Raw genomic sequence first — 25,972 nt, 5'->3', positions numbered from 1 at the left:
ATATTTTTTCAAATTCAAAATGTAAGTTAAAAAGTCAAAAAGATATACTAGTAGGAAACAGTAGTATTAATGATAGTAATAAACGTCAAAAAAATAAAATTTGAACTTGGAATCACACAACACCAGGGTAGGTCAAAAGATTTCTGATTATTTTACAAATTCCATCAATATTAACCTCTAATTGCATTGGAAGTTTAAATATCAGTAACATAAAGCAACATTTAATCCTCAGTTTAAAAGTATGCTAAATAATATTTAATTCTGCTGCTTCCCATGTAGTTTGTTAAGAAAAAGGGTAATATCTCAGTAGATAAAATATCTCAGGACTATGTTTTATAATAAATCATTTTAAAATGCTGTTAATTTTTTCAAGCCTTAACACTTTCTGCCGTCATTTTAATGTTAGCTTATTAAAATCAGAAATTTTCCGGGGCGCCTGGGTGGTGCAGTCGGTTAAGCGTCCGACTTCAGCCAGGTCACGATCTCGCGGTCCGTGGGTTTGAGCCCCGCATCGGGCTCTGGGCTGATGGCTCGGAGCCTGGAGCCTGTTTCCGATTCTGTGTCTCCCTGTCTCTCTGCCCCTCCCCCGTTCATGCTCTGTCTCTCTCTGTCCCCCCCAAAAAAAAAACAAAAAACAGTCCACGTGGGGATTTGTATTAAAAAAGGTGAATGTGTTAATATACACAATAACAGTGGTGCCTGGATGGCTCAGTCAGTTAAGGGTCTTACTTCAGCTCAGGTCATGATCTCACAGTTTGTGGGTTCAAGCCCCGCGTTGGGCTCTGTGCCGACAGCTCAGAGCCTGGAGCCTGCTTCTGATTCTGTGTCTCCCTCTCTCTCTCTACCCCTCCCCTGCTCATACTCTGTCCCTCTCTCTCTTTCAAAAATAAATAAACATTAACAATTTTTAATAAAATAAAATAAGATAAAATACACAATAACTTTCAGTAAGTTTTAAATCATGATTGTTAGGCTATTAGAAAACTTTATTTATGTATATTCCCTATTAAACTACACAGGAGAATTAAAACTTTAAACAAAATAATCTTAACTAATAGATAACTGCAATATAACAAGTTCCAAATTCGCAAAAGGCAGTATTTGGGTGCTTTTTGTTTTTTGTGTTTTTTGGTAAAATCAAAGATACAGAACAATGACTTATCATTTAGGTAAAGTTTAGATACTGCAGTGGCATGATTTTAATTATGCTACTATTCAAGATTAGCAGAAAAAAATGCAAAAACGTAGGCCTTTTGGTAATCTGGTCCTTTGGTTAGAACAGTATGTACTTTTAATTCCTAAATTGGCCCAAATATAAGGTGGTATTGATTTTAAAAGAAGGCTCCCCAATTTCCACAGAGATGAAAAACATAAAAATACACAACACACACCGTTTTTAAATTAAATCAGTACTCAAAAAAATTTTTAAAAAAAGCAAAAACAAAAAAACCACACTATCATCACAGTTGCCTTCACAGCAAATGAGTCACACCTGTGGAAACCGGTGTGGGAAGAAACCCGGTTCTTCTCTACTGTTTCTTTAAAAGTTACCACTCACCAGCCAGTGGGGTGAAGAAGGTGGGAAGGGAATCAGGCAGAAATGAGAGCAGAACCGAAAGAAGGGTTTGCAATGCTGCCAGCTATTGGGATATACAGAGGGGGGAGAAAGAAGGGAAGAGGGAGGGAAGGAATAGAGGGCAAGATCCATAAGAGCGTGCCACGAAGTTAGATGGGACAGAAGTTAGATGAGAAAGAGAGGCTGCTGATGCCCCCGGCATTGGAGGCCTAAAAACGTTCCTGATATATTCGATAACAGAGTTCATATATATTCATATATTAATAGAGTTCATATATTTGGGCCAATAAGACATTTAAAAGCAACCAAAATAACAGCAAATGTCACCAAAATGTTATACTTAGCACACACCAAAGTCATCTGATTAATGTATATGCAATGTTCCTTTGACAAGAATAGCCTTTGCATGTAATTTCATAAAGGGTCAGTGAATTCTCATGTTAGGATCTCAAAAGTGTCAGTTTAAATGGTTATTTTTAAAGCTTAAACAAGCAAACAAAAAATTCTATCAGCCCTGCATTCCATGATATGATTCATACTTTCTGCTTTCATAAAAACAAGAGCAGCTAGTGTTCTGCTATCCATCAAATAATACTGTGAAAAATGGGACATGCTGTGTGTTACTGTCACAGTCAAGTCTGAAGACAGGCTCACCAAAACTCGTGCCTCACCTCATTTCCGTCATTGCTGCATAATGCAACTTTATTAGTATCAGCTGACAGAATAATAGGCTTAAAATACATGTAGTTGATTAAACAGAAACCATATGAAAACTTGTCATGAATTTACTTGCATATTTCCCCCTTTTCCTGATCCTTTCTTCCTGCCTCGTGTCTCCAACCCACGGAATGAAAAGGGGGAGAAGTGTCTCCTCAGACGATCAGGACCTGCTCTGAAACAGCAACCAGGGCAGCGTTTCTGTGGAAGTCGACTCCTCACTCTTGGTGCGGAGGAAACAGAGCATCAGTACTGACTCTTGAAATCACTTCTCTGTGTCCCTCCCAATCTTCTTTACTCTCCTTTACCCACCACGCAGTTACTGCTCTTCCCTTCATTATTTCTGTCTCTTGGAGGCAGATCCAAATTGATGGCTCCTCAACTTCCAGGAAGTCTTGGAGAGTAGAACCACACCCTGCACCTTCTTCTCCTGAACCAAGTGCTGAAGCTCTAAATCCTGCCTCCAAAAACTCTTGACCAAACTCTTCCTGGTTTGCCCACAACTCTCCCAGTGTTGGGACTGGAAGTCCCAAGTCCCTAACAACCCTCACTTGCGAGCAAACCGGCATGACTGGTCACCTTGAGGTGGACCAACTTCTCTATAGTGACTGTCACCCTCCTATCTCCCACAAATATATTTAAAGTTCTGTTTAAAACAAAATCCGTCTTCTCTTTCTCTGAAAGGAGTCAGAATGACTAGACCCCATGGCAAATTTACTTTCTTATTGATAATTAAGTCAGAATGAGTCACTTTAGCCACTAAAGTTGAAATTCTCCAGGATTAAGGACAGTTATTTAGAGATAAGCTCCTGATTCATGTAAGAGACTGCTTCAAGGGGAAGTTATGCAAGTAAGCCCAACCAAGCCATTGAAATTGAACTGTTCTTAAAATTTTAACCTACACATTTTCCCTCTAAATTTGGTCTCTTTGGAACTCTGCAGTGGAAAAAAAAAAAAAAGGCACAGCTGGAACCTTTGGAGGGTGTTAAGTCCAGAAATTGAATCCAAAAAATGATATTAAAAAGAAGTGCCATGAGGGAACAAATGTGGGTTACCTCTGACAGCTCGCCAAGTAATTGCTATTAGGAAAATGGAGCAAACCACATTAAATGACAAATTAACACAGGAGATGGAACTAAAATAGTATCAGTTACAATTCACATCAAATATCAGAACACGTGAGCAAATTATTTTTTGACAGTAAAATTACCTGCCTACAAATCAACTTATATAATTAATTTCCATCATTCTTATCTAACAATGGAAAACTAATTATATAGAATCATGCTACAGTATAAACCGTATAGAGTATTTCAGTACCTATTTGTATATTATTGTGTTTTTAAAATATTAAGATAGGTTCATCTTATTCTTATAGTTTATAAAGAATACAATTAGAGTGCACTATATATAAGGTTAATTTCTCTTTAAAAGCTGACTTTACAAAAGGAAATACATATCATGGTGTGTTTTAGGGAGCTTTACGTTTAAACTTGTAAGCAGTCTCAACAAAATTTTGTAATTCTGCACATGCATGTTGGGCAGTCATTACTATATATAAATAGTAACCATATATAAGTCACCTAGATCCATAAGATATATAGATACATATGAGAGAGAGACAGAGAAAGGGAGATGACTTTTCAAATTATTGCAAGAAATACTGGGGAAAATGTCAACACATAAGGCAGAATAAAAAGTAAACATCCTTTTCTAAAAACCATGCCTCTAATTAATAAATAGAATGTTCTGAGATTAATTTTGAAAACACATTTTAAAGAACTATCAGGTACTATCAGGAAGTCTACTGGAACGAATACGAAAACATCTTTAGTAAAATGGTCACTGTCCAGCAGTATCTGAATATCTGGACTGAGCTTGAAAAACAGAGCATTCATAACATGGGGTGAAATTAGTAGTGTTACTGGTTTAAAAGTCACAGGAAATATTTCCTTTCCTATTTTAGGGCTATTTAAACATGCATTGAGAAAAATACCACAAATGTGAATCTAGACGGGACTGTGGAGACTGTTGACCCCTTCCACTTCACAGCTGAGCAAACTGGGCACGGAAAAATAAAATGCTTCCTTGAAGTTCACACAGCTAGTTAGTGACAGATTGGGGCTTTTTGTGTACTATCACCATATCTCTTGCTAGGAAACAGAGAAGACAGGAAATTTTCTGTTTAATTCACAGGACTGTAACGACCAGGTATTCATAATTATTGGCACCTTGGTAGACTAAAAATATCTACAATAATAATAAGTACGTAGACTTAATAGTAAGTGGAAGACCCGTTTAGTCAAGCCTTTGAGGACACCAGAGATAACAGGAGGGTGGGGTTAGTTTCTGCCCTCATACAGCATGAGAATCCATATGGGCAAAAAGGAAATTTTAGTAGATGAACAGTCCTAGTGCCAGAGGTCTGGGAATCAAATCAAAAGAGGTATCAGGAAACTTTATGTGGCAAGTAGATTATATGGGGAGAAAGCACCCTGGATGTTGATCTGTCGCCCAGCTAAAATACAACAAAGTACTGGAATGCTCTACAACAAAATTTTTATCAAAAGGTATATCATTTTTCTTCATTTCTCCATAGTCTCTCATAAGCATCTACTTCCGTTTCCCTGTGGTTTCAGTTAATCTTTTCTTGATGTTCCATATCTTTTATAAATTCTGCATTACTGCCCTCCCTTTTATTGTCAAAACTTTGTGGAACCCGTGGGGGAAACACAATAGGTGGGAATGGCTGTCTTTACAGAGCTGTTAAAAATCACTCCAAATGTGAGGATATTAAATAGCCTAGACTCTCAGGGACATTGGTGGCAATTCAACACCTATTTACTTCTGCTGCTAGGTACTAGCATCCCTGCTATCAGAAAAGAATCTCCAACCGAAAGTGTCTGAACAACAGCAAGTACTCTTGTGCCTTTCACCGGGGAACTGCCATCATTCTTGACAGGAAACACAAGAATATGAAACAATAAGAGTCACAACTGTGTGCACGGTTAAAACATTTGATGACTTGTAGACGCCACATGGAACAGTTTACATCTAATTCCCTAGTCCCACTGTTCACAAAATGTCTACTTTCTAAGTAAATTATGTAATTTGGATTACCTTCCTCAAGGATGAAAAAAAAATGGAAAAACTGACGAAATCTAAGGAATTGGTAGATAAGGCAAAAATTCCACTCTGAGGATGGTGATTATCAGATTAACTTTTATTGCAATACCATGCATGGTAAAGTTATTCTGAGAAAATGTCTCTTAAGCATTCATAGAGTGAAACTGTATGTATGTACAAAATGAGAAAACAATCTTTTCTAAGCATGATTCCCATTATTGATTGAGTGCATCGGACCATAGGCTCTGAATCCAGAGTCCTGGGTCCCAATCCCAGCTTCACACAGCTGTTAATTGTTCATAACTTACTTTTCCAAACCTTAGTTTCCTCATATATGAAATGTGCCTACTTCATAAGGTTGTTGTGGGAATTAAATGAATCAGTATTGTGACGACCTTAAACAATGCCTGCACTCGGCATGAACACTGACTACTAGCCATTATCTACTCAGAGGGTAATACCATTGCTATCAGTGCATGTGAAGCAAGCTTAAGCAATTAATCATTAGGTATCATTCAGCAGTCCAGTACAGGGATCTAAAATGTTTTTGCTAGAAGTAGTTTCTTGGGTGCCTGGGTGGCTCAGTCGGTTGAGTGTCTGGCTTCAGCTCAGGTCATGATCTTGTGGTTCGTGAGTTCAGGCCCTGTGTCGGGCTCTGTGCTGACAGCTCAGAGCCTGAAGCCTGCTTTGGATTCTGTGTCTCCTTCTCTCTCTGCCCCTCTCCTGCTTGTGCTCTCTCTCTCTCTCTCTCTCAAAAATAAATAAACATTAAAAAAAAAAGAAGTTTCTTTAAATTCTTTCAATATTTTGATCTCAATGGATAGAAGATACCAGGGGGAAAAGAATGTCACCAATTTCTTTTTCTTTTTTAATTTTTTTAAATGTGTATTCATTTTTGAGAGAGAGAGAGGGAGAAAGAGAGACAGAGCACGAGTGGGGGAGGGGCAGAAAGAGAGGGAGACACAGAATCCGAAGCAGGCTCCAGGCTCTGAGCTGTCAGCACAGAGCCCGATGTGGGGCTCGAACTCATGAAACGTGAGATCATGACCTGAGCCGAAGTCGGTCGCTTAACTGACTGAGCCACCCAGGCACCCTTATCATCCTTTTCTGAGGAGAGAGAGGGTCACTGGTAATGCTTCAAGAACAAAGGAGCAAAGCCGTGGCAGATGGCTTGGTGATTCAGATTCCAGACAGCAGGCTTTTATGGAGGACCTGCTCAGTGCTAGGCTTTCTGTCTTCCTTTTCATCAAATGCAAGATCCTGGCACTCAATAAATATTTGGGAGGTGAATAAGGAGATGAATAAGACACAGAGTTGCTCTTGATTGGTTTGTAATCTGGTGGAGGTCTGTTAGGCTAGAGGGTTAGGATCACTGGAATTTACATAAATATGTGGTATCTTTATTGTCGTTTCAAAATAAGCCACACAGTTTTTCTTTAGGTATATTAGACCAAGGATGCTTTTGTCTTTTCCATCTTATTCTACCTAGTCACTGTGTGTGTGTGTGTGTGTGTGTGTGTGTGTGTGTGTGTTATAGATGCTTTGAGAAAAGGAATTCTTTTAGAGTAGGATTCATGCCAGATAGCAGATTGTCAAGACTGCTTATTAAAATTTTACAAGATTTTGGTGGTTTTGTTGGGCTAAGCCCAAAGTTTTCAGGAGCTGTTAAAAAATAAACTCTTTTTAATACCTTTTAAAAGCAGAGCTCTTAACCTAAACACACACACACACACACACACACACACACACACACACACACACAGCTTCTATAACGTTTCCACATATATCACTGTATTCAGAGCTACATCCAGAAATTTTTAGAAGACAGTCAGATAGTGTTGAAAAGTTTAAAAGGAAGCAGCCCAAACAGGCAATTCCCACACATTTCTATTTACATAAAGTAGCAAAACAAACTCCTGAAGCTTGTGAGCACTTAAAAAATTTCTTGGTTGTGCCAAAGTTGACAAAAATGTAAGACGAGGCTCTGTTCGAGAAAGGAGGAATAAAATTTATGTCCTCAAAAAGTACTCTCCCTACCTGTGATATGTATGAACAGTTTTGCTTTGGTTTTAAACAGAAGCAACCTTTAAACAGAAAAGTCAACTTATGGCTCAGGCCAAGAATCAAGGAAAAGACAAGACCGAACAATAAACAGACAAAGGTGAGAGAGGTTAAATTCCTTAGGAAATTGCTGGTGGGGTAAAATACTTAGTTAGAATTGACATTATTTGCATGTTTTGGTATTTTATTGGAGTTTGCTCATCCCTAGTAAGGATGCACACAAACAAAACTTTGGATAATTGTTTTTAACTCTTGACTCCTGTTCATATGCAGCATCTAGGGATAGTCTCTGTGAACAGTGTCTCTGATAGCTTATTACAAGTTAACTGTTAAAAAGTTAACTTTTTAACATCAACATTGCATAAACTCAAAGGGCATATACTCCATCACTGTTTTAGGCATATATTTCATTCTTTAACACTGTTTAAGGCATTTCGTCCAACTGTCTATAGGAAAGAAGGTAAGGAATTGGCACTTATAAACCAGGTGGAAGTCTATGTTATGTCAGGTAACCACATCTCAAAATCAGAAAGGAACTCAGGAAAGAAAAAGGTATTCAAACTAAGTTAGAAAAGTCACTTCAAAAATCCACAGGAAATGGAGTAGTAGACCATACCTTCAATAACTCAAACTCCTTCTTTGGCATCAAAAGCTAATGACAAATGATGAACATAAATTAAGTACACAGTACGTATACACATCAGGCTAGCCAAAACAAGCACGGCAAACAGAATTTCCACCACATCACCTTAAGTTATCAAGATACATACATTGTACAATAATTCTTTACTTTATAAGTTTGCATGGGGCGCCTGGGTAGCTCAGTCAGTTGACCATCTGACTCCCGATTTCAGCTCAGGTCATGATCCTAGGGTTGTGGGATCGAGCCCCATGGCGGGCTCCACACTGAGCGTGGAGCCTGCTTAAGATTCTTTCTCCCCCTCTGCCCTCTCCTCTCTCTAAAATTAAAAACAAAAAAAAGTTTGCTTGACTCTTGGATTCTAGTAAGGCCAAAAGTCACTCTGGATGACCACAGGACCTATACCCAGTGTGAACACTATGAGGGGCCACAAGTAATGAATGGTCACGCAGCAGAGGTATGATCACCATCCTACATGTGGACAAGCTGTATCTTACTAAGCCTAGACCTGGCATGAACATCAACTCTGTCACTGGACAGCATATGGAGCTTCTCAAGTTTATGACATTATTATGGGGTCAGGTGTGATTTTTTGCTGAAGATTCTGAAAATTAAAATAATTCTTCCTGGGGGCATGATATAGAAACCACCACAGGTTCATATGCTACATATGAGACGGTCCATCCATTCCGCCTCTGCTAGCAGACTGGACTCTAGAGGTTCTGTCACAGGTCAAAAATCCCAAGTTAAATAGTAAGTGGATTCAGATGTTCGGGTGAATGAGCTACCAGAGTTAATAAAGTCCTGAAAATGTGTCATGTGACTCAAAGATTATTTAATGATCAACAAGAGAGAGCCTGATCTATCTACCCTATGTCATAAGTATATTTTAATCTTAAAATCAAGAGAGGACCAATATTATAGTCCAAATGAATACCCACGTGTTGGTGTAAGGAGGGGGGGAAGAGTGCAAGTTCAAGGTCAGTGGCAGAACATTTAAGAGAATAAGGGCGAAAGATGGTGAAGATGAGCCACCCTCCAGCCACTGTCCCAGTGCCACCCTCTATGAAGAAACCACTGGATAGGAAGGTTATGGGCAAGAGTGAAGAGGCAGAAATACTGCTTCTCCGAACATCAGAAGGACTATAGGATGTGTGCGAAAAAAAGAGAAGGTCACTTACTGGTAAACATTTTAAGCAATTTTCTGAAGAAATAAATCAGAAAAAACGTATATATAATTGTTCCCTATATCTTTCGCCATTGCCCCCCCCCCCCCCGCTAACCCTAGGAAAAAAACTATACAAATTATACAACAAATTAAGTCTCAAAATGATTAATACACAAAAGGTATTTAAGTCCCATTTTAGAGTAATCAATTTGAGAGTTTATAAAAGTTAAATTTTGCAAAAAGTCATAACAAATACCTGTATGGTATGCGTGTATGGTGGATCAGCACGCCCTAATCCAGATTCTGGAGGTCTCACTATATCCAAAATGTTATTTGGCACAAATCCAGAGTCTCCACTTGCATTTCGAACCTTCCACCATTGTTTTCTATCATCAAGGATCTGTCATCATGCAAAAAAAATAAAGGCATCATTCCATACCAAAACCAATCTATGAAAGAAGTTTGATGTTTATTCCTTAGATCAGGAAACTCTTTTCACTTCTAATAAGCTTGACTTACTATCAACACACTGTGGGTTGAATGATTCTCAGGAGTTACACTGATAATCATAATTACTAGTATAAAACATGTATGGAACCACTACTGTGAATGTACCCAAGGTCCTCATCGCCTGCCAACAAGGTTTAACTGTGCTATCTGAAGCACGGAAAGATGACTAAGATGACATGTTTGGAGAGGTCTTTTGTCTACACCCTTCAAACAGGAAGGAAAAGAATGGAAACCATTCTTTTTATAAAAACTATCATGACTATCCCACATTACATATTAAAGAAGATGAACTCCGAGTTATGATCTAAGAAATGGATTCGAGAGTCATGGTAGATTATTCCCAGAATCAACAGCTTACTCACTGATGGGTACATTTGTGCAAGGGGACTATGACAGGAAGAAGGAAACGTTTTCTCTCGTTAAAATATTATGATGTATCTACATAACTAGCCTTGATTCCAAAATGGATAAATCCCAGAAGAAAAGAGGACCAAGTAAGCCAAGAAATTCAACCTCTGTCCTCCCCACCAACCTCCGTTTTTCACCCCCTCCCCCAGAAAAACCCAACAAAAAATAAGATAAAGCAAGCTCCCCCTTCTAAATAGATATAGGTATCTATAACGTGCTTTTATCCTGGATAAAATAAAATGACATTGACCTGGCACTTTTTAAGGAAGGTTTAGATATATACCAAATACAACATGCAGTATATTGTATACAATATACAAAATAAATCCACTTTATTAAGAGTATAAAAAAGGTAAAATTCTATTACCTCTAAAATATCATCTTTTAGAACTGAGAGCTCACTGTTGTTCCTTGCCACAAAGTCATACTTGGATTTGGCATACTTCTTGGGTTGTGCTTTCAGTAGATCATAATTTCTATAAAAAGAAAGAGAAATGATCATTTAGTGAGTTCTTCCTAAAGGCTGAAAACAGAAGTAAGACATTAAAGCAAATCAATGCCAATTCCTACCAGAAAACATTCTGACAAATTATTACAATAGTAGTTTAGTTTATTATATTTCATAGAATATGAGAACTGAACAAAACTTTGGAATTATTACTATTAAAATGAACAAACTATGGCTAGCACAAAACTAAATAATGCAAAATCATAAGGTTAGTGGATACTAAGCCAAATACAGAATACAAATCTATGAATTCTTTGTCCATTAAATATACCGGGACATTACTTTGGTAATTAGCAACTCTACCATGAAAGAACTGGGATAAAGATCAATGGTAGCATTTTTTATAAAATTAAAAGAGACTGAAGATAATTTCCATAGTAGAAATTTAAATTATATGTTGATTTCACTAACTCAAGCAATGTCTTTAATTCATATTTAAAAATTATGACTGTCAAGTTTTAGAAAAGTTTTGTCCAGTTCCTAAATTGCAAGGGTAGGTATGAATTAAGAGTAAGACTAATAACACCTCCTAATTAGTTAATCCATTCATTCATTATAAACTTATTTTAATAGTAAGAACAGGTCCAAGAGTCCTATGCTTTTTTAAAAAGAAAACTTTCTTGGGGCACCTAGGTGGCTCAGTCAGTTAAGCACCAAACTCGATTTCAGCTCAGGTCATGATCTCACAGTTCGGTGAGTGAATTGGAGCCCTGCATCAGGCTCTGAGCTGGCAGGGCAGAGCCTGCTTAGAATTCTCTCTCCCTCTCTCTCTGTCCCTCCCTCATGGTCTCTCTCTCAAAATAACAAAAAAAACAAAAAAACCCACAAAACTTTCTTAAAAAAACAAATACTTCCTTTAATCATTAAATGACCACTAATAAATTTAACATAACTAAAATATACCTCTATATGTAATACAAAAATTGATATATCAATAATGCACTACTATTTTCTTCATTTCAATAATAAAACACTTTAACTGTTGTTTATTAATTTCACTCCCTCATTTTCTCCTCCATTTACGTTTCCACATTTCCTTACTCATTTCTACAAGGGAAAAAGCAGAAAGGAACTAAAGACGTTTGTTCATCTTTCCCCTGTCAAGTGGCCCACCAGGGTCCTCTGGAATAATGAGTCTCAGCAGGGCCAGCACGACAATTGTGACACAACGTATTCTGCCATCAGAGGTAATTGGCAACCTCTTCGTAACTCCAGAAGAGGAAAGGGACAATGAGAAAAGATGACCCAAAAGCTATGCTACCTACTGGCTATTTTTGATATAGTTTTAAAAAATAAGAAAAGTGAGAAAAGGGACATTATAGCCAAATAATTATTATATATTAATAATAATTTAACAGCTGTTCTGTGGGCTTCCTACCCCTTTTCCCTACTTTATATGTTTACATTCTATTTAGATTTCATTTGGGGGGATAAAAAAATTCAGCCACTCCAAAAGTCAGAAAAACAATAATTTCAGTTCTCTATCTTTCTCTCTTCCCTCGTGTTCCCCTCCCATGATCTGGAAAATAATCACCATTAATAATAGAGAGTTGAGTATACTATAACAGGGCAGAATAACTCTCTGCCACTGTGTTTCGGAACCAGTGAATTAAAAAGAAAAGTTTGCCACAGCTCTCCTTGAAGTCTTTGCTATTTTGAGTGTCTCAGAGATGACTACCCAGCATGCACTCAAAAAGTGCTCTAGAGGGGCGCCTGGGTGGCGCAGTCGGTTAAGCGTCCGACTTCAGCCAGGTCACGATCTCGCGGTCCGTGAGTTCGAGCCCCGCGTCAGGCTCTGGGCTGATGGCTCGGAGCCTGGAGCCTGTTTCCGATTCTGTGTCTCCCTCTCTCTCTGCCCCTCCCCCGTTCATGCTCTGTCTCTCTCTGTCCCAAAAATAAATAAAAAACGTTGAAAAAAAAAAATTAAAAAAAAAAAAAAAGTGCTCTAGAGAGTACAAATCTTTACGGTTTACAGTTTCTTGCCCTCTATAGATAAAACTTAGCTACGATATTGACCATATAATCAATCTGAAAATCATACTGTATAATTGTTCAGATATACTAAAGTTTCTTAAGAGATCTATAATATATAAAAACGTATGTTCTCTGTTCCTGGTTTGGAATAATCGATATCCACTTGATATAGAGCAGATGTGGAGTCAGCAATGATCGGAGACATCTCTGAAGCATGAACTGCTTTGGGATAGAAGTAAACTGTAATCCCTCAAAGGAGAGGGCTCTAAATTCAACAGGTGGTTTACCTAATGGCACAGTAAGTTTCACTGAAGAGTGAATATACTTCACATGGTATTTACTGCATTCCAGGCATAGGCATGTAATAGAGTTTAAGGGTAATAAAATATAATTATAAAAGCAAATTCCAAACCTCTGTGTATTTTATATCAGACCAGAACTTTCAGATTATCTTTTGCAATAATGATGATACATTTTCTTAGCAACCTGAAACATCAACGATCCAGGTGCCTATGTCAACGATCCAGCACCTATTACAATAGCCTGAGTGAGAGATGGGATCCACAAGACAACTCAGATATACAATCTACCCACCACTCAATGTATTTTTTATTGAATTTTTAAAAATGTTTATTTATTTTTAAGAGAGAGAAAGTGTGACTGGGGGAGAGGCAGAGAGAGAATATGAAGGAGGTTCTGAGCTGTCACAGAATATGAAGAATATGAAGCTGTCACAGAATATGAAGGAGGTTCTGAGCTGTCAGCACAGAGCCTGACTTGGGGCTCGAACTCACTAACTGTGAAATCATGACCTGAGCTGAAGTCAGATGCTTAACCCAACTGAGCCACCCAGGTGTCCCCACCACTCAATGTATTTTTTTAAAAATTCTTTCCCCGGGTAAATTTTGACAACCCTAAACTCTATACATAATTGAGTATCCCTTCATGGAATTGCCTTCAATAAATTCCATTTAAATTTTTTATTTCTCAAAGGTTACTAAAAGAAACTTTGTGATATTTACCACAACATTCTCTAAATGAGGAAAAAAATCTTTAAAAGTAATGTCCCTTACATCATCCCTCACATTCTATACAAAATTTCATGAGACAAATATTTTTGAGGATTGGATAAAAAAAAAAACATTATTTATCCTAATAAACCAATATATACTTCTTCCTTTTGCTAATGACAGCAAATGATTGTTTCTCTTTCTGCTGACAGCTAGGAACCTCAAAGACAAATCTGAAATTCAATCACAGTATCAATCTATACTTCCAAAATTTTAATTCTTACCCCCACTCTTGATTACTTAATTTTGTAGTTTTTGCTTCATTATTTTATTTTTAATATTAGCATTACTTAAACTGCATATAATTTAAGTGAGTTGACTGAATCCATTTTGGAAGCAGATGAGGTACAGAGATATAACTAAATCACTAAGTCAAAGTACACTCTCCTGACCCTCTAAAATGATCAAGATAAACTTTTAAAACACTTTGTGGTAAGCTGTCCAAAATAAATGGCAGAGTTTTTTCCATCAGTAACACTATACCTAACAGGCTTAGAGGTGAAGGGCAAAGACATAGGTAGTGACTCTGACATGTTGGATACACTATCATGTGCCTATTCCATCATCCAATAAATCAAATAAATCTACACTTACTGAGTGGCCACGATGTGCTAGATGTGGTCCCAAGGTTGACAATGATCAAAGTTAGTTATCAATATATATTATAAACCTGAACACACATGAGAAATGTACTCAAGTGGTTTTGTAGCTTTGTTACTTTGCTATGAAAAATCACTGGTTTACTGGAGAGATAGAACAAAAAGGGAAGAATTACCAATTTAAAATAATTTCTGGTACGTGGATATGTTTTTAAAAAAGGAAAAAAATACTGGGATGAGTAATAAGTTACTCAAGAATTTCAATGAAATAACTTTTAAGCTTCAAAAATAAGTTTCATGCATTATCTCCTAAAAATTGAATCTATAATTAAAACTTATTTCGGGTGCCTGGGTGGCTCAGTTGGTTAGGTGCTGACTTCCGCTCAGGTCATGATCTCACAGTTCATGAGTTCGAGCCCCACATCGGGCTCTGTGCTGACAGCTCAGAACCTGGAGCCTGTTTTAGATCCTGTGTCTCCCTCTCTTTCTGCCCCTCCTCCGCTTGCACTCTGTCTCTCTCTCAAAAATAAAATATATGTCAAAAAATTAAAAAAAAATATTTCATATGTTGGCATCTTTAAAATGTATTATTCATTGCTGACTTTATATTCTATATAATATGTTACTGGTGTCCTTAGAGTAATACTTGGAAAATTTCTACACCAGTTACTTAAGTATTACCTCTGTTGTCGTTCCCAACAAAAACAAAAAAATTTTTAATTCTACCTTCTTTATATTCTATTAAGAAAAGAGTATACTAAGGGGCTCCTGGGTGGCTCAGTAGGTCAAGTGTCTGACTCTTGGTTTCAGCTCAGGTCATGGTCTCATGTCTTGTGAGTTTGATCCCTGCATTGGGATCAAGAGCCTACTTGGGATGCTCTTTCTCCCTCTATCTCTGCTCATGTTCTATCTCTCTCTCAAAATGAATAAAATAAACATTAAACAATTTTTTTTAAAGAAAAGAAGTAAAGGGAATGCAACCCTCGTGGTAAGAGAAGCTTTGTGATAGGAAGGTACCAGCGCAAGCTTTCAGTCCCATTCACCTGAATGACCATCCTTCCATTTCCTTTTTCACCTCCTTTGTTTCTGTTTTGTATATGGGTTGGCCACAATCCTCATTTGGCACCCTCATTTACAGAGGCTAGAAAACAAGACTGAAGAAGTGAACCTTCTCCAGTGCCATTACTTCTCCCCCATCTCAGTTCTCCACATTTACCCACGCTGAATTTTTTTCAAGAGTGAAACTAAGGGGAAATAAATGAAAGCTAAAACTGGAAAGTAAAAATAAAATACAGTAAGATGAAATGGTAAGAATGGCAAATAAGACACTGACTTCTTCTAAATATTTAGTTTATATTTAGAAATAGTTCTATCTAAAGGAAGGTTTGTTTTTGTTGGAAGGAGACAAAGATGGAAATTGTTTCCTTTTAAAGAAAGATCCTTAGAGACCATCTGGTATAAACTAGTGGAGAGTTTCAAAAACAATTCTTCTTTCTTCTTAATTCACAGATTTTGTCAGAGCACCTTTTTAAAAAGGGAAAGTCATCCAAAGGCATTTTCTCTAAATTAGAGTTATAGGCTGGAGGTTTTCCAGTTAGAATTATAGACTAGAGGCTTTCTTTATCAAAGCCAGCTCTATAAAGGAACAACTGAAATTTTATCAAACAATTAACAGATGGAAAGTTTAAAGAAGTAGTGAACAAAGCAGACACTGGGACCTCTACTTGCACTAAATCAGAGACAGTCATCCGCAGCTCTCCAAGTGGCGCCCATGAAATCTTACCTATCTACGTGGAGATTAGGAGTTGGCTTAAAAGCCACAGCAGCTTCCCCTTGGTCCAGATGGGGCATTCTTGTGTACATGTTATTGAACGCATACCCATCAGGTGGAGGATACTCTGATACACTGGACTGCTGAAAGACAGAGAAACAGAGATTAAAGAATTGCTAAGACTATTTGAATGACCACTGACGTCAGTGAACAAAACCCTCCACTATAATATGATCAGTTTCATTTTCAAGTGATTGGCCATTACTAACAAATTATGAAATGGGGTTGGTACATTTTTTTTTTTTATCAAAGACCTATTTATAACAGGAAAAGTCATTAGTACAAAAGCTGTATGTTAACTCTGAAAATAGCCGGGTATGCAAGTAATACATTCTTTCCTTAGGAATTCCATTGAAGGTGATTTTGGTATTAGATAGATGTTAACAATTTATATAAAATGAAATTGGTTTAAAAACAAGAATAAAACTCTTCCCCCTTGCTCTCTAAGTTTAAGGAACAGACCTTTACTACTCTAACAAAGTAAATGTCACATGAAAATCATCTAAACTCTGTGTATTAAAATTATACCCCCCTCTCATTTTTTTAAATGTACACAGTCCCTATTTTTTTTTAAATGGCAGCACTATTACCAGATTTACTACTGAGGAAAATACAGAAAGGCAGAAACATACTGATCTTGAGAGTCAGTAGTCCAGGGTAAGATAATGATGGGAGTAATTTCTTTTTATGTTTAACACAATTCTGACATGAGCCTACTAGGTGCTACCAGGAGGGGGAGCTGAGGTCTGTGGGTCCCAAGGAGCACCATAGTTTTAAAGCTATGAGGAAAAAACAAAGAAACAAAGACCAAAAAAAAAAAAAAAAAAAAAAAAAAGTACATAAAGTACGTAAAGATTTTTAACTGTTTCTTTATGTGAAATGAGTATGGGACACATACAATAGACCCTGAAGCAATGGAAGTCCTTGGCTATTGAAAGTGTTTGTGAACTCACTGGGGCAGAATATTTGAAACTGGAAATGTCTTAGAAAAGTGTTAGATACATGTTTACTATAGTTCATTCTAATGACAGTTAGTTGGAGTACGGATAAACACAGTGTGGGTAGGGTTTCTTCAGTGGACAAGTGTGGATGTCAAAAAAACTCACACTATATTACTCCTCTGGAATATATTTCACTGGAATACACTGCACTTAACACACAAAGAAAAAATTCTCACCATTTAAATACCTTAGCTTAAATCATCAACAAAACGAAAAGGCAACTTACAAACTCAGAGAAAACATTTGCAAATCATGTATCTGATAAAGACTGAAAATCCAAACTATATAAAGAACTCATAGCTCAAGAGCAAAAACAAAAACAAAAAAACCCAACCAACCAACCAACCAACCAACCAACCAAACACAAACAAACAAAAACCCAGTCCAAATAAAAAATGGGTGGAGCAACTGAACAGACATCCTTCCAGACATCCTTTGGCATACAAATGGCCAAAAGGTACATGAAAAGGTGCTCAACATCTCTAATCATCCAGGAAATGTAAATCAAAATCATAATGACATGTCACCTCACACCTGTTAGGGTGAGTATCATCAAAAAGACGAGATAACAAGTACTGGTGAGGATGTGGGAAAAAAAGGAAATCCCTGTACACTATTGGTGGGAATGTAAATTGGGGCAGCTGCTATGAAAAACAGTATGGAGGTTCCTCAAAAAATGAGAAATGTTCAGTAGTTTCACTACTGGGTATAATACTAAAGGAAATGAAATTAGGAACTTGAAGAGATATCTGCATCCCCATGTTCACTGCAGCATTGTTCACAATAGGGAAGCAACCTAAATGCCCATTAACAGATGAATGGATAATGTGGTATAAATATACAATGGAGTATTATTCAGCCATGAGAATAATGCTGTGTGTAACAACATGGATGGACTTTGAGAGCATTCTGCTAAGTGAAATAAGCCAAACACAAAAAGACAAATACGACATGATAGCACTTATATGTGAAATTTACACAAAGAAAAACCAAAGTCAAATTCATGGAAACAGAGTAGAAAAGCGGGTACCAAGGGCTGGGGAAATAGGAAGAATTTGGTAAAAGGGCAGAAACTCACAGCTGTAAATGAGTGAAATCTGAAGATATAATGTAATGGTGAATATAGCTGAGAACACTATAGTGTATAATTGAAATTTTCTAAGAGAGTAGAACTTAAATGTTCTCACCAAAAGAAAAAAAAAAGACAAATATGTGAGGTGATAGATGTGTCAGTGTGTTAATTAACTAGACAGGGGGATCCTTTCACAATGTGTATCAAATCACCAGATGGACACCTTAAATATCTTAGGATTTCCAATTATATACCTCAATAAAGCTGAAATTAAAAATAAAATAAATAGCTTAATTAAGTTGGTTTCTCATTTCCCTGGTTGAGAGCAGAGGCATCAGACGGTTAGGCAGCTTTTTATTAAAGGCTGTTATAAAGGGTGGAGTGCAAGAACCCGGTAGAATCACCTTCACCTTTGGCTAACTTTGAACAGAACAGAGTGAGGGCAGCCAGCATGAGATCACTGGGTCCTAAGAGTGACTGGGAATATTGGGAGAGAGGAGAGAATGATGACAAATGACTAACTGTGATGACTACATACACAGCCTTGTCTAGGGCTGTTGCTGGTTCAGAGGAAGTAAAGAAGTTGAGTATTGCTACCCACATTTGACACCCCACGTCACCTATGCCTTTCGATTCTAAACAAAACCACCAGATCTTGAATCATCCAAGTCTTGTCCTGAGTGCATTTATTTTAGTAGCAATAAAGTATAATAAAGTTTCTCTTCTAGGGATGATTGCATTTTTTATGTATTTTAAATCACCATTACTCGGCCTCTTTTCCAACAAATTCTTAAGGCATCAATTCCCCTAGAACAGCTAGCAGGCGCTTTTCATTTCATTTTTTTTAAAACCTCGGAATAAGTACTTAAGCCATAAAATGGCAAATAGTTTACAACAGGAAAATGATAACTCATTATAAGGAAAGATTCTCAATAATTCTTCCTTTAAAATTACTTATTCAGTGAGAGTAGACAACTTTGACACTGGGAGCCCAGAACACATTACTCTCCCTTTAAATACACAAATTGAAAAAGAACTCACAGAAGTGAATTTCTGAGGCATGTATTATTAAGTGGATGTATTTTCTTATTTAAGATATAAAGACTGTAAGCTAGAAATTTCTGTGATTTGAAGAGTCAGCTGTAACTATAGCAGCAACACGTGTATCATAATTTCCTGTTTGATTACATCTTTTTTTCCCTCTAGAAAAGTCACCCTCTATGAGGAAAGGAAATCCACAGTGATGAGGTCTGAACTATAAAATCCTCATCACCATCCATCAGGATGAGGTCTGGAGAGGGATGTGTGCCTGCCAACCAAGGCAAAGGGCTGTGAGGTCATCTTCTTAATCCCTCGTTTAGAAGGACAGGCAGTTATAGACTCTACCCTTAGTGTGCCAGAGGAAAAAACAATTACATTAGGAAAAAACATATCTTCAAAGCAGTACATGTGCTTTTTTAAAGTTCTGGAATTTAATCAATCTTCTATAATATTATGGTTATTGTTCAAGGGAATGATTTTTTAAAAATTTAATTTATATAAGTGTTTTTCCTTAAAAGTGAAGATTTACTCTAGTTTGCTAATCATTCCTTCCTATCATGTTTGCTATGAATACCCACAGCAGTCTGAGAAAATTTATCGACGGAATTAAATAAAGGAAACAAACAGGACCTCAAGGGGCATCTAGTCATCATTTACTGTTTCTTCTCCAAATAGACCTCATTCACCTAATTCCTCAGGTTCTGATCATCCTGTTTGGTTTGCTTCAGCTTTAAGCAATGTTTAATTTTCTGACGGAACAAGAAGAATCACAGAAAAGTCATTTTTAAGAGATGTGAAGGGATAACATAGCCAATTTCAATCCCCCCATTGGCTCCCAAAATAGGTTATTACTCAAAGCTTACTAAATACTTGAAAGGTACAGTAAATTTTGTGATTCTTCTCAAGGTATGATACTGTTAGAAATGCTCATTTGAGCCTGGGGAATGAATCCAGGAGAAGCTCTGGCCTTCTAGCCAGGCTGAGAGGGCTCCAGGGTTTAGAATTAAATGAAAGGAAGGAAGGAAGGAAGGAAGGAAGGAAGGAAGGAAGGAAGGAAGGCAGACAGACAGGGAGGGAGGGGGAAGAGGGACAGGAGGGAGGAAAGAGAGGGGAGGGAGGGACAGAGGAGGAAACAAATGGGACATTTGGGAAAAAGCTGCTTGGGACAGGTTAGGAGACCTAGGTCCAGGGAGCTGTCTTTTTAAAATTTTTATTTAATGTTTACTCATTTTTGAGACAGAGACAGAGAGACAGAGTATGAGCAGGGGAGGGGCATAAAGAGAGGGAGACACAGAATCTGAAGCAGGCTCCAGGCTCTGAGCTGTCGGCACAAAGCCCAACACGGGGCTCGAACTCACTGACAGATCATGACCTGAGCTGAAGTCAGACGCTTAATCGCTTAACAAACTGAGACACCCAGGCGCCCCAGGGAGCTGTCTTAAGGGTATGATAATGGATGAGAAAAATAGAACAAGCCAACAGGCAACAGGGTGATTCCCTGACAAGGAGAGAAGCTAGGCACTCAAAAATTGAGACTGGCTCACCAGGACACTGGCAGGGTGATGGCTGGCAGGCTGTGGAAGAATGATATGGGGGGCGGTGGGGGGGGGTCTTGGGCTTCACAGGGAAACAGAGCAACTGTCACAACAACGATAAAAAGCTGAGAGGTAACTAAGGGCAGCAGGACATTTAAGTCATTAGTTCTAGAACAATCTTCAGATCAATAAAACTAGAACTCACAATCAGAATTAGAAGAGAATGCACAGATTACTGCACTTTCTACAAAAAGTGATGTTAAAAACTTTACCTCTGTGGATAATCTTTTTGTCTCTTGTTTGCGCTGATGTTCTGCTACATTTGCCACAGACTCGGCCAGCTGATAAAGATCTTGTTCCATCGGTGCTCCCATGAAGTTCAGCATTGGGGGCTCCCAACCGTTGCGGAACCGTGGAACATATGGTGGAATAAATTGTTCTTTTGGCCACTCTGCTCTGTAGAGGGACATTAAGGCATAAAATTAAGAAATGTATCCATGTTCAAAATTACTTTCAACAAGGTTAGCCACAAAAAAACAAAATAAAATGATTTGGGCTCCTGGATGGCTCAGTCGAGCTGGACTTCAGCTCAGGTCATGTCTCTTGGTCTGTGAGTTTGAGCCCCGCATCGGGCTCTGTGCGGAAAGCCCAGAGTCTGGAACCTGCTTCGGATTCTGTGTCTCCCTCTCTCTGCCCCTCCCCAGCCTCTGCTCTGTCTCTCTCTCTCTCAAACATAAACATTTTTTCTCTCAAAAACCAACAAACAAAAACAAAGCATACATAATCTGCCCTCTCTGCACACATAAAGGGAAAAGGAACATGCTTATGCCAGATTGTAATGCCAACAAAATAAAGATTGAATTTTGCTTCACGATCTGTTTTTTCACATTGCCTCCATTCTCCATTCATTCATCTTCGTAACATGGATATAGGTTTTGAAAAACTGGAAAGGGAGTGTGAGGCTAGAAGCGTTGAAAGTATTTAGAACATGAACTTCTCTTGCATCTAAAGTAGATTCAGATTCTCATCTTTCCCTTCCCTTCCCTCTCATCATCATAACCAACCCTCCTGGTGTCAGACATAACTTTCTAAAAAGAAATAACAGAGAATGTTCTGAATGTTTATGCTTTATAAAGGAATAAGTCCTCTAAATGAAACATTACCAATTTTATAAATTAAATTTATCAGCTAGTCTTTAATCAGTGAAATCAAGTTAGGACTAATCTGGAACCGTAATCATTACCCATTCATTATTTAATGACTCTGAGTGAGACTTACTTCTACAAGCTCCTAATCACTCATGAACCACAAAAACACCTGGGACAGAAATTATAGGTTCATTTCTGCTCCACTGTGTTGTTTTCTCTCTCACAAGTGAAAGATTAATTCTTCAGGTTATATTTCTACTATGATAAAATGAGCCATTTTATTCAGATTATTAAGTACCTTCATAATTTTTGTTATCTTTATGAGTTTTCAAATCAGTATATTCTTTTCCTAATACTCTTAACAATTAGGATTTGAAATGACCGTTTCTCATGTCAAGAGCTAACAGTGTATTTTCTTTTGATGTAGTTTTTCCAATGGTCATTCATTTTCTCATTGTGAGGTAGGACCCAAAACCGAGAAATTTAAAAATCTAGGCTATTTTTGTACTATGAGATCTGATTAATTTAGTAAGTTTCATGAAAATATTAAAAGATCCCACCTAGACTTATCAAAAGATCATAACCTACAAATATCTAATGGATTTAAGAAATCTGTTTAACCAAGTTTTTACATAGTATGATATACAAATAGTTTGATATATTAATATACAAATAATAAAAATAAATTTAAATAATGCTTTCAATATAAAAGTAACAACTACAGTGCTTTTAAAGAATTTTTTGCTTGGTAAACCATTCAATATGTAAGCCATATTCCAACACAAGCTGTTGCCAAAGTGTAAAATACAAGTGGGGACAGTTTATATGTGTTTCCACAAAAGAAACAGAAAAGAGAAAGTATGAATTAATCCATCGCTTTTAGGCTAGTCCATTCAAAAGCATTAGGAAGAAAAGCTTCTAAATGACCACCTGAATGGCTTATTCTAAGTAGTGAGAGCAATAAAATGATTTGGATAAGAAAGGCAAAAATTATTTATTCAATGTCATAAAATGAGAAAGTTTTATACCTTGCTTTGCTCAGAAAAACTTTAATACTGCAATGATAAATGATGCAATGTTAATGATCTGTCTTCCACAATCACTTTATTGACAAGATACAATTTTTAAAATGATCCCCTCCTTCTTTCCACCCAGAGAAGGATCTTGTCTTTCCTAAGCTCAACTACCAGACTGATCTTTCTAAAACACAGATGTGATTACGTCACACTCCTATTTACAAAGCTAGTGGTTCTCTGCAGCCTATACAATCTTCTCCAACTCCGTAGCATGGCAGGGGGAGCCCTCATAGCTCACCTGTTCATTTCCATGTGGCTTATTTAACACCATTTTCTCCTCTCCCCCTTTCCACAAGCACCTGCTACCCAAAGTTTATATGTCAGCTAAACCCATATTCATTCTCCATTCTCTTGACTTCCTGCTTCATGCCCTCATTTGTGTTTCTCTATTAGAAAAACCCCTTCCCAATTATGTATTCGTGGAAATCCTACTCATCCTACTGAGAGGCAGCATAGCAAAATAATTATGGACATCAACTCCAAAGCCAGACTGCCTGAATACAAATGGCAGATCTGCCACTTAAGAGTTATATGGCTTTGAGCAAATTACTTAACCACTCTATGCCTCAGTTTCCTTATCTGTAAAATAGTGATAACATAGTACTTACGTAAAGTTCATGGAAGACTGCTTAGCAAACCCTATATGTATGGTGTGTACATATATATTACACAATATGTGACTATTATTATCTATTGATTTAAATGCCAGCCCTCTCTGAAAACTAACTACCCTCCTCTTTAAATCCTCCTCCTGATGGTTCCACCTTGCCAAACAACAGCAGTTTATGTGTCACTCCTGGTACTTAACATGCCTTATATTGTGCATACTTTATATCTTTTCCACTAGACTAGCTTTTCAAGGGTTTAGGCTTTTTCTCTGTAATGCCTGGTCCTTCATAAGTAGAAGGCTAAAAATATGTCTCATTAGATTCATGTAATAACAAAGAACAATACTTAAAGTATTATAGGTATTAAACTCATACACTTACCTGGCTTTCATCCAAGTTTCTCCCAGTGACACCCAAAGCTGCCTTTCATCAGCGTTGACAGTATAATTTAAGAAATCAATTGTGTCCTTAGTCAACAGGGGGCTGAGTACTGAACTGGCTAGTTCAGGACCTCCTGTTGCCTGCACCACCTAAAATGACAATAAATCATTTTTTAGCAAGAAGATGGTGATTACTTGTATATTTTCAAAATATGTAAAATCTATGCCCAAAACAAGCACTGTTTTCATATACTCAAATTTTGACATTGTGCAGTGTACTACTGAATGAAAAACAGTTTGTTAAGTCAACTTGCCCAGGCTAATAGTGCCTAATAATCTAGAATGAAAAGTTAATAGTTTAACGACTTTCACAGGATCTGTCTATTGGCTGCACAGGACTGTATTTTCCCTGGAAAATACTAATGGCTATCCAGAGAATTCTAAGTCAGGTGGTTTAACTATCTGCTTTTTGCTTTAAAAAAAAAAAAAGTACATGTATCTTTCCTGGCAAATCTATTATGCCCAACTTGAAAAATACGGTTCTATAAAGGAATACTCTAGAGAGAAATAAGTCTCAAGTTAACAGCCTATGGCTGTGCCTATAAAGACATACAAAAATAAAAGGATCCGGAGAGAAAAGTGAGAGAAGAATGAGAACTGGTACTCTGAATCTATGACAGCTTTTCCCAGAATCTAATTCTAGGAAACTGTCCTGATTTAAAATGGATAATTTAATGACTAGCAGAAACAAATAAACAGGTGCAACTCTCTGATAAACAAAATGATGATAAGTGTATGTCTGGAAACTGCTCCAAATTGACTTCTCAGAGGCTATTTCCTGGCTAAAGAATGGTAGTTATCTCCTAGAGCAGAAACCAGAGCCCTTTTATAAAAATTTCACTTTCCCAGAGATATGGCACAAGTAAAAAGGGATTTTTTTTGAATGGCTTCAGACCAAGAGTCAGTTTCTCCCCAGTCATCCAAGTGCCCTGAGCATGCCATGCTATCGTATACCTCTGTGTATCTGCACATGTTTCTTCCCAGTTCCCCATGAGGCCCTTAATTCATCACTCAGAACTCTACTCCAGTACCACCTCTTCCAGGAAGCCCTTCTTAACCCCACAGCATAGCTCTGAGGCACCTCACTGTCTCCAAAACAATTTATATGTATTAGCAACATATTACATTTTAACTTATGGCTTATTCTTCAGTTTTCCCTCCCGTGAGGACTAGGACCAAATGAACTGCAGAAAACACAGTGTTGGAGGGATGAATGAGAATCAGTGAAAGATCAAAGATAAGGAGGGACATTGGCTCTTACTTGAGAACAAAACCCACTCTGACTGTTTGGCATGTAATTTTCTTACTTCCAAGCCCTATAAGCACTTCTAGTAAATGTGTAGGGATGATTAAGAAGGAAAAGTTAAGGAGTAAAATCTAAGAGTAAAGGAATTTTTAAATCTTTGGTTTCACAGAGGGAGGAGGGAATGAAACAAAAGAAATGTAAATAAAAAGCTGCAAGACATAGTTCCCTCTGGAGAACGGATGTCAGGCAGGTTTGCATGTATGTGTGCTGTAGGTAAGCTTGTGTGCAGATGCTGGGGGCAGGCAGCAGGTTTTTCAAGCTTTAAAGCCATTCAATTTTGTGTGGCTGGAAGTAGGCTCTTTATGAACGTTCCTTCCCAAGTTTCTTATCCAAGTAATACATCTAGATCTCTGTAGGCAGAACATTAAAAGAGCAACAGACATATTTTGATCAGAGACACCATTAATAAGGAGTCATTTTTGATGAAAAACAAAGATAAAATACATCATATTTTCAGATACATAGCCTGATCGCAAAGGCTAATTTCTACATGTTAGGGAAACCAGTCCTATTATCTTATAGTTCTCCTCTATGTAATGACTACGCAATTACTTACA

General features: G+C 37.4%; 1 protein-coding gene across 2 annotated transcripts in view; it reads right to left on the bottom strand.

Moving 5' to 3' along the window:
• Positions 1–25,972, bottom strand: part of EPS8 (epidermal growth factor receptor pathway substrate 8) — a 120,063-nt gene that overhangs the window by 12,193 nt on the left and 81,898 nt on the right. For both annotated transcript variants that reach the window (XM_058743575.1, XM_058743574.1), the window contains exons 13-17: positions 24,051–24,199; positions 21,110–21,293; positions 16,141–16,271; positions 10,574–10,682; positions 9,545–9,688 (exon numbers count right to left, since the gene is read on the bottom strand). In XM_058743575.1, the coding sequence (XP_058599558.1) occupies positions 9,545–9,688; positions 10,574–10,682; positions 16,141–16,271; positions 21,110–21,293; positions 24,051–24,199 (717 nt within the window). The remainder of the gene's footprint in view (positions 1–9,544; positions 9,689–10,573; positions 10,683–16,140; positions 16,272–21,109; positions 21,294–24,050; positions 24,200–25,972) is intronic.

The sequence above is a fragment of the Neofelis nebulosa genome, chromosome 8, assembly GCF_028018385.1.
Source record: "Neofelis nebulosa isolate mNeoNeb1 chromosome 8, mNeoNeb1.pri, whole genome shotgun sequence".
NCBI classification, from domain to species: domain Eukaryota; kingdom Metazoa; phylum Chordata; class Mammalia; order Carnivora; family Felidae; genus Neofelis; species Neofelis nebulosa.
This window is presented reverse-complemented; position numbering and strand designations above follow the sequence as displayed.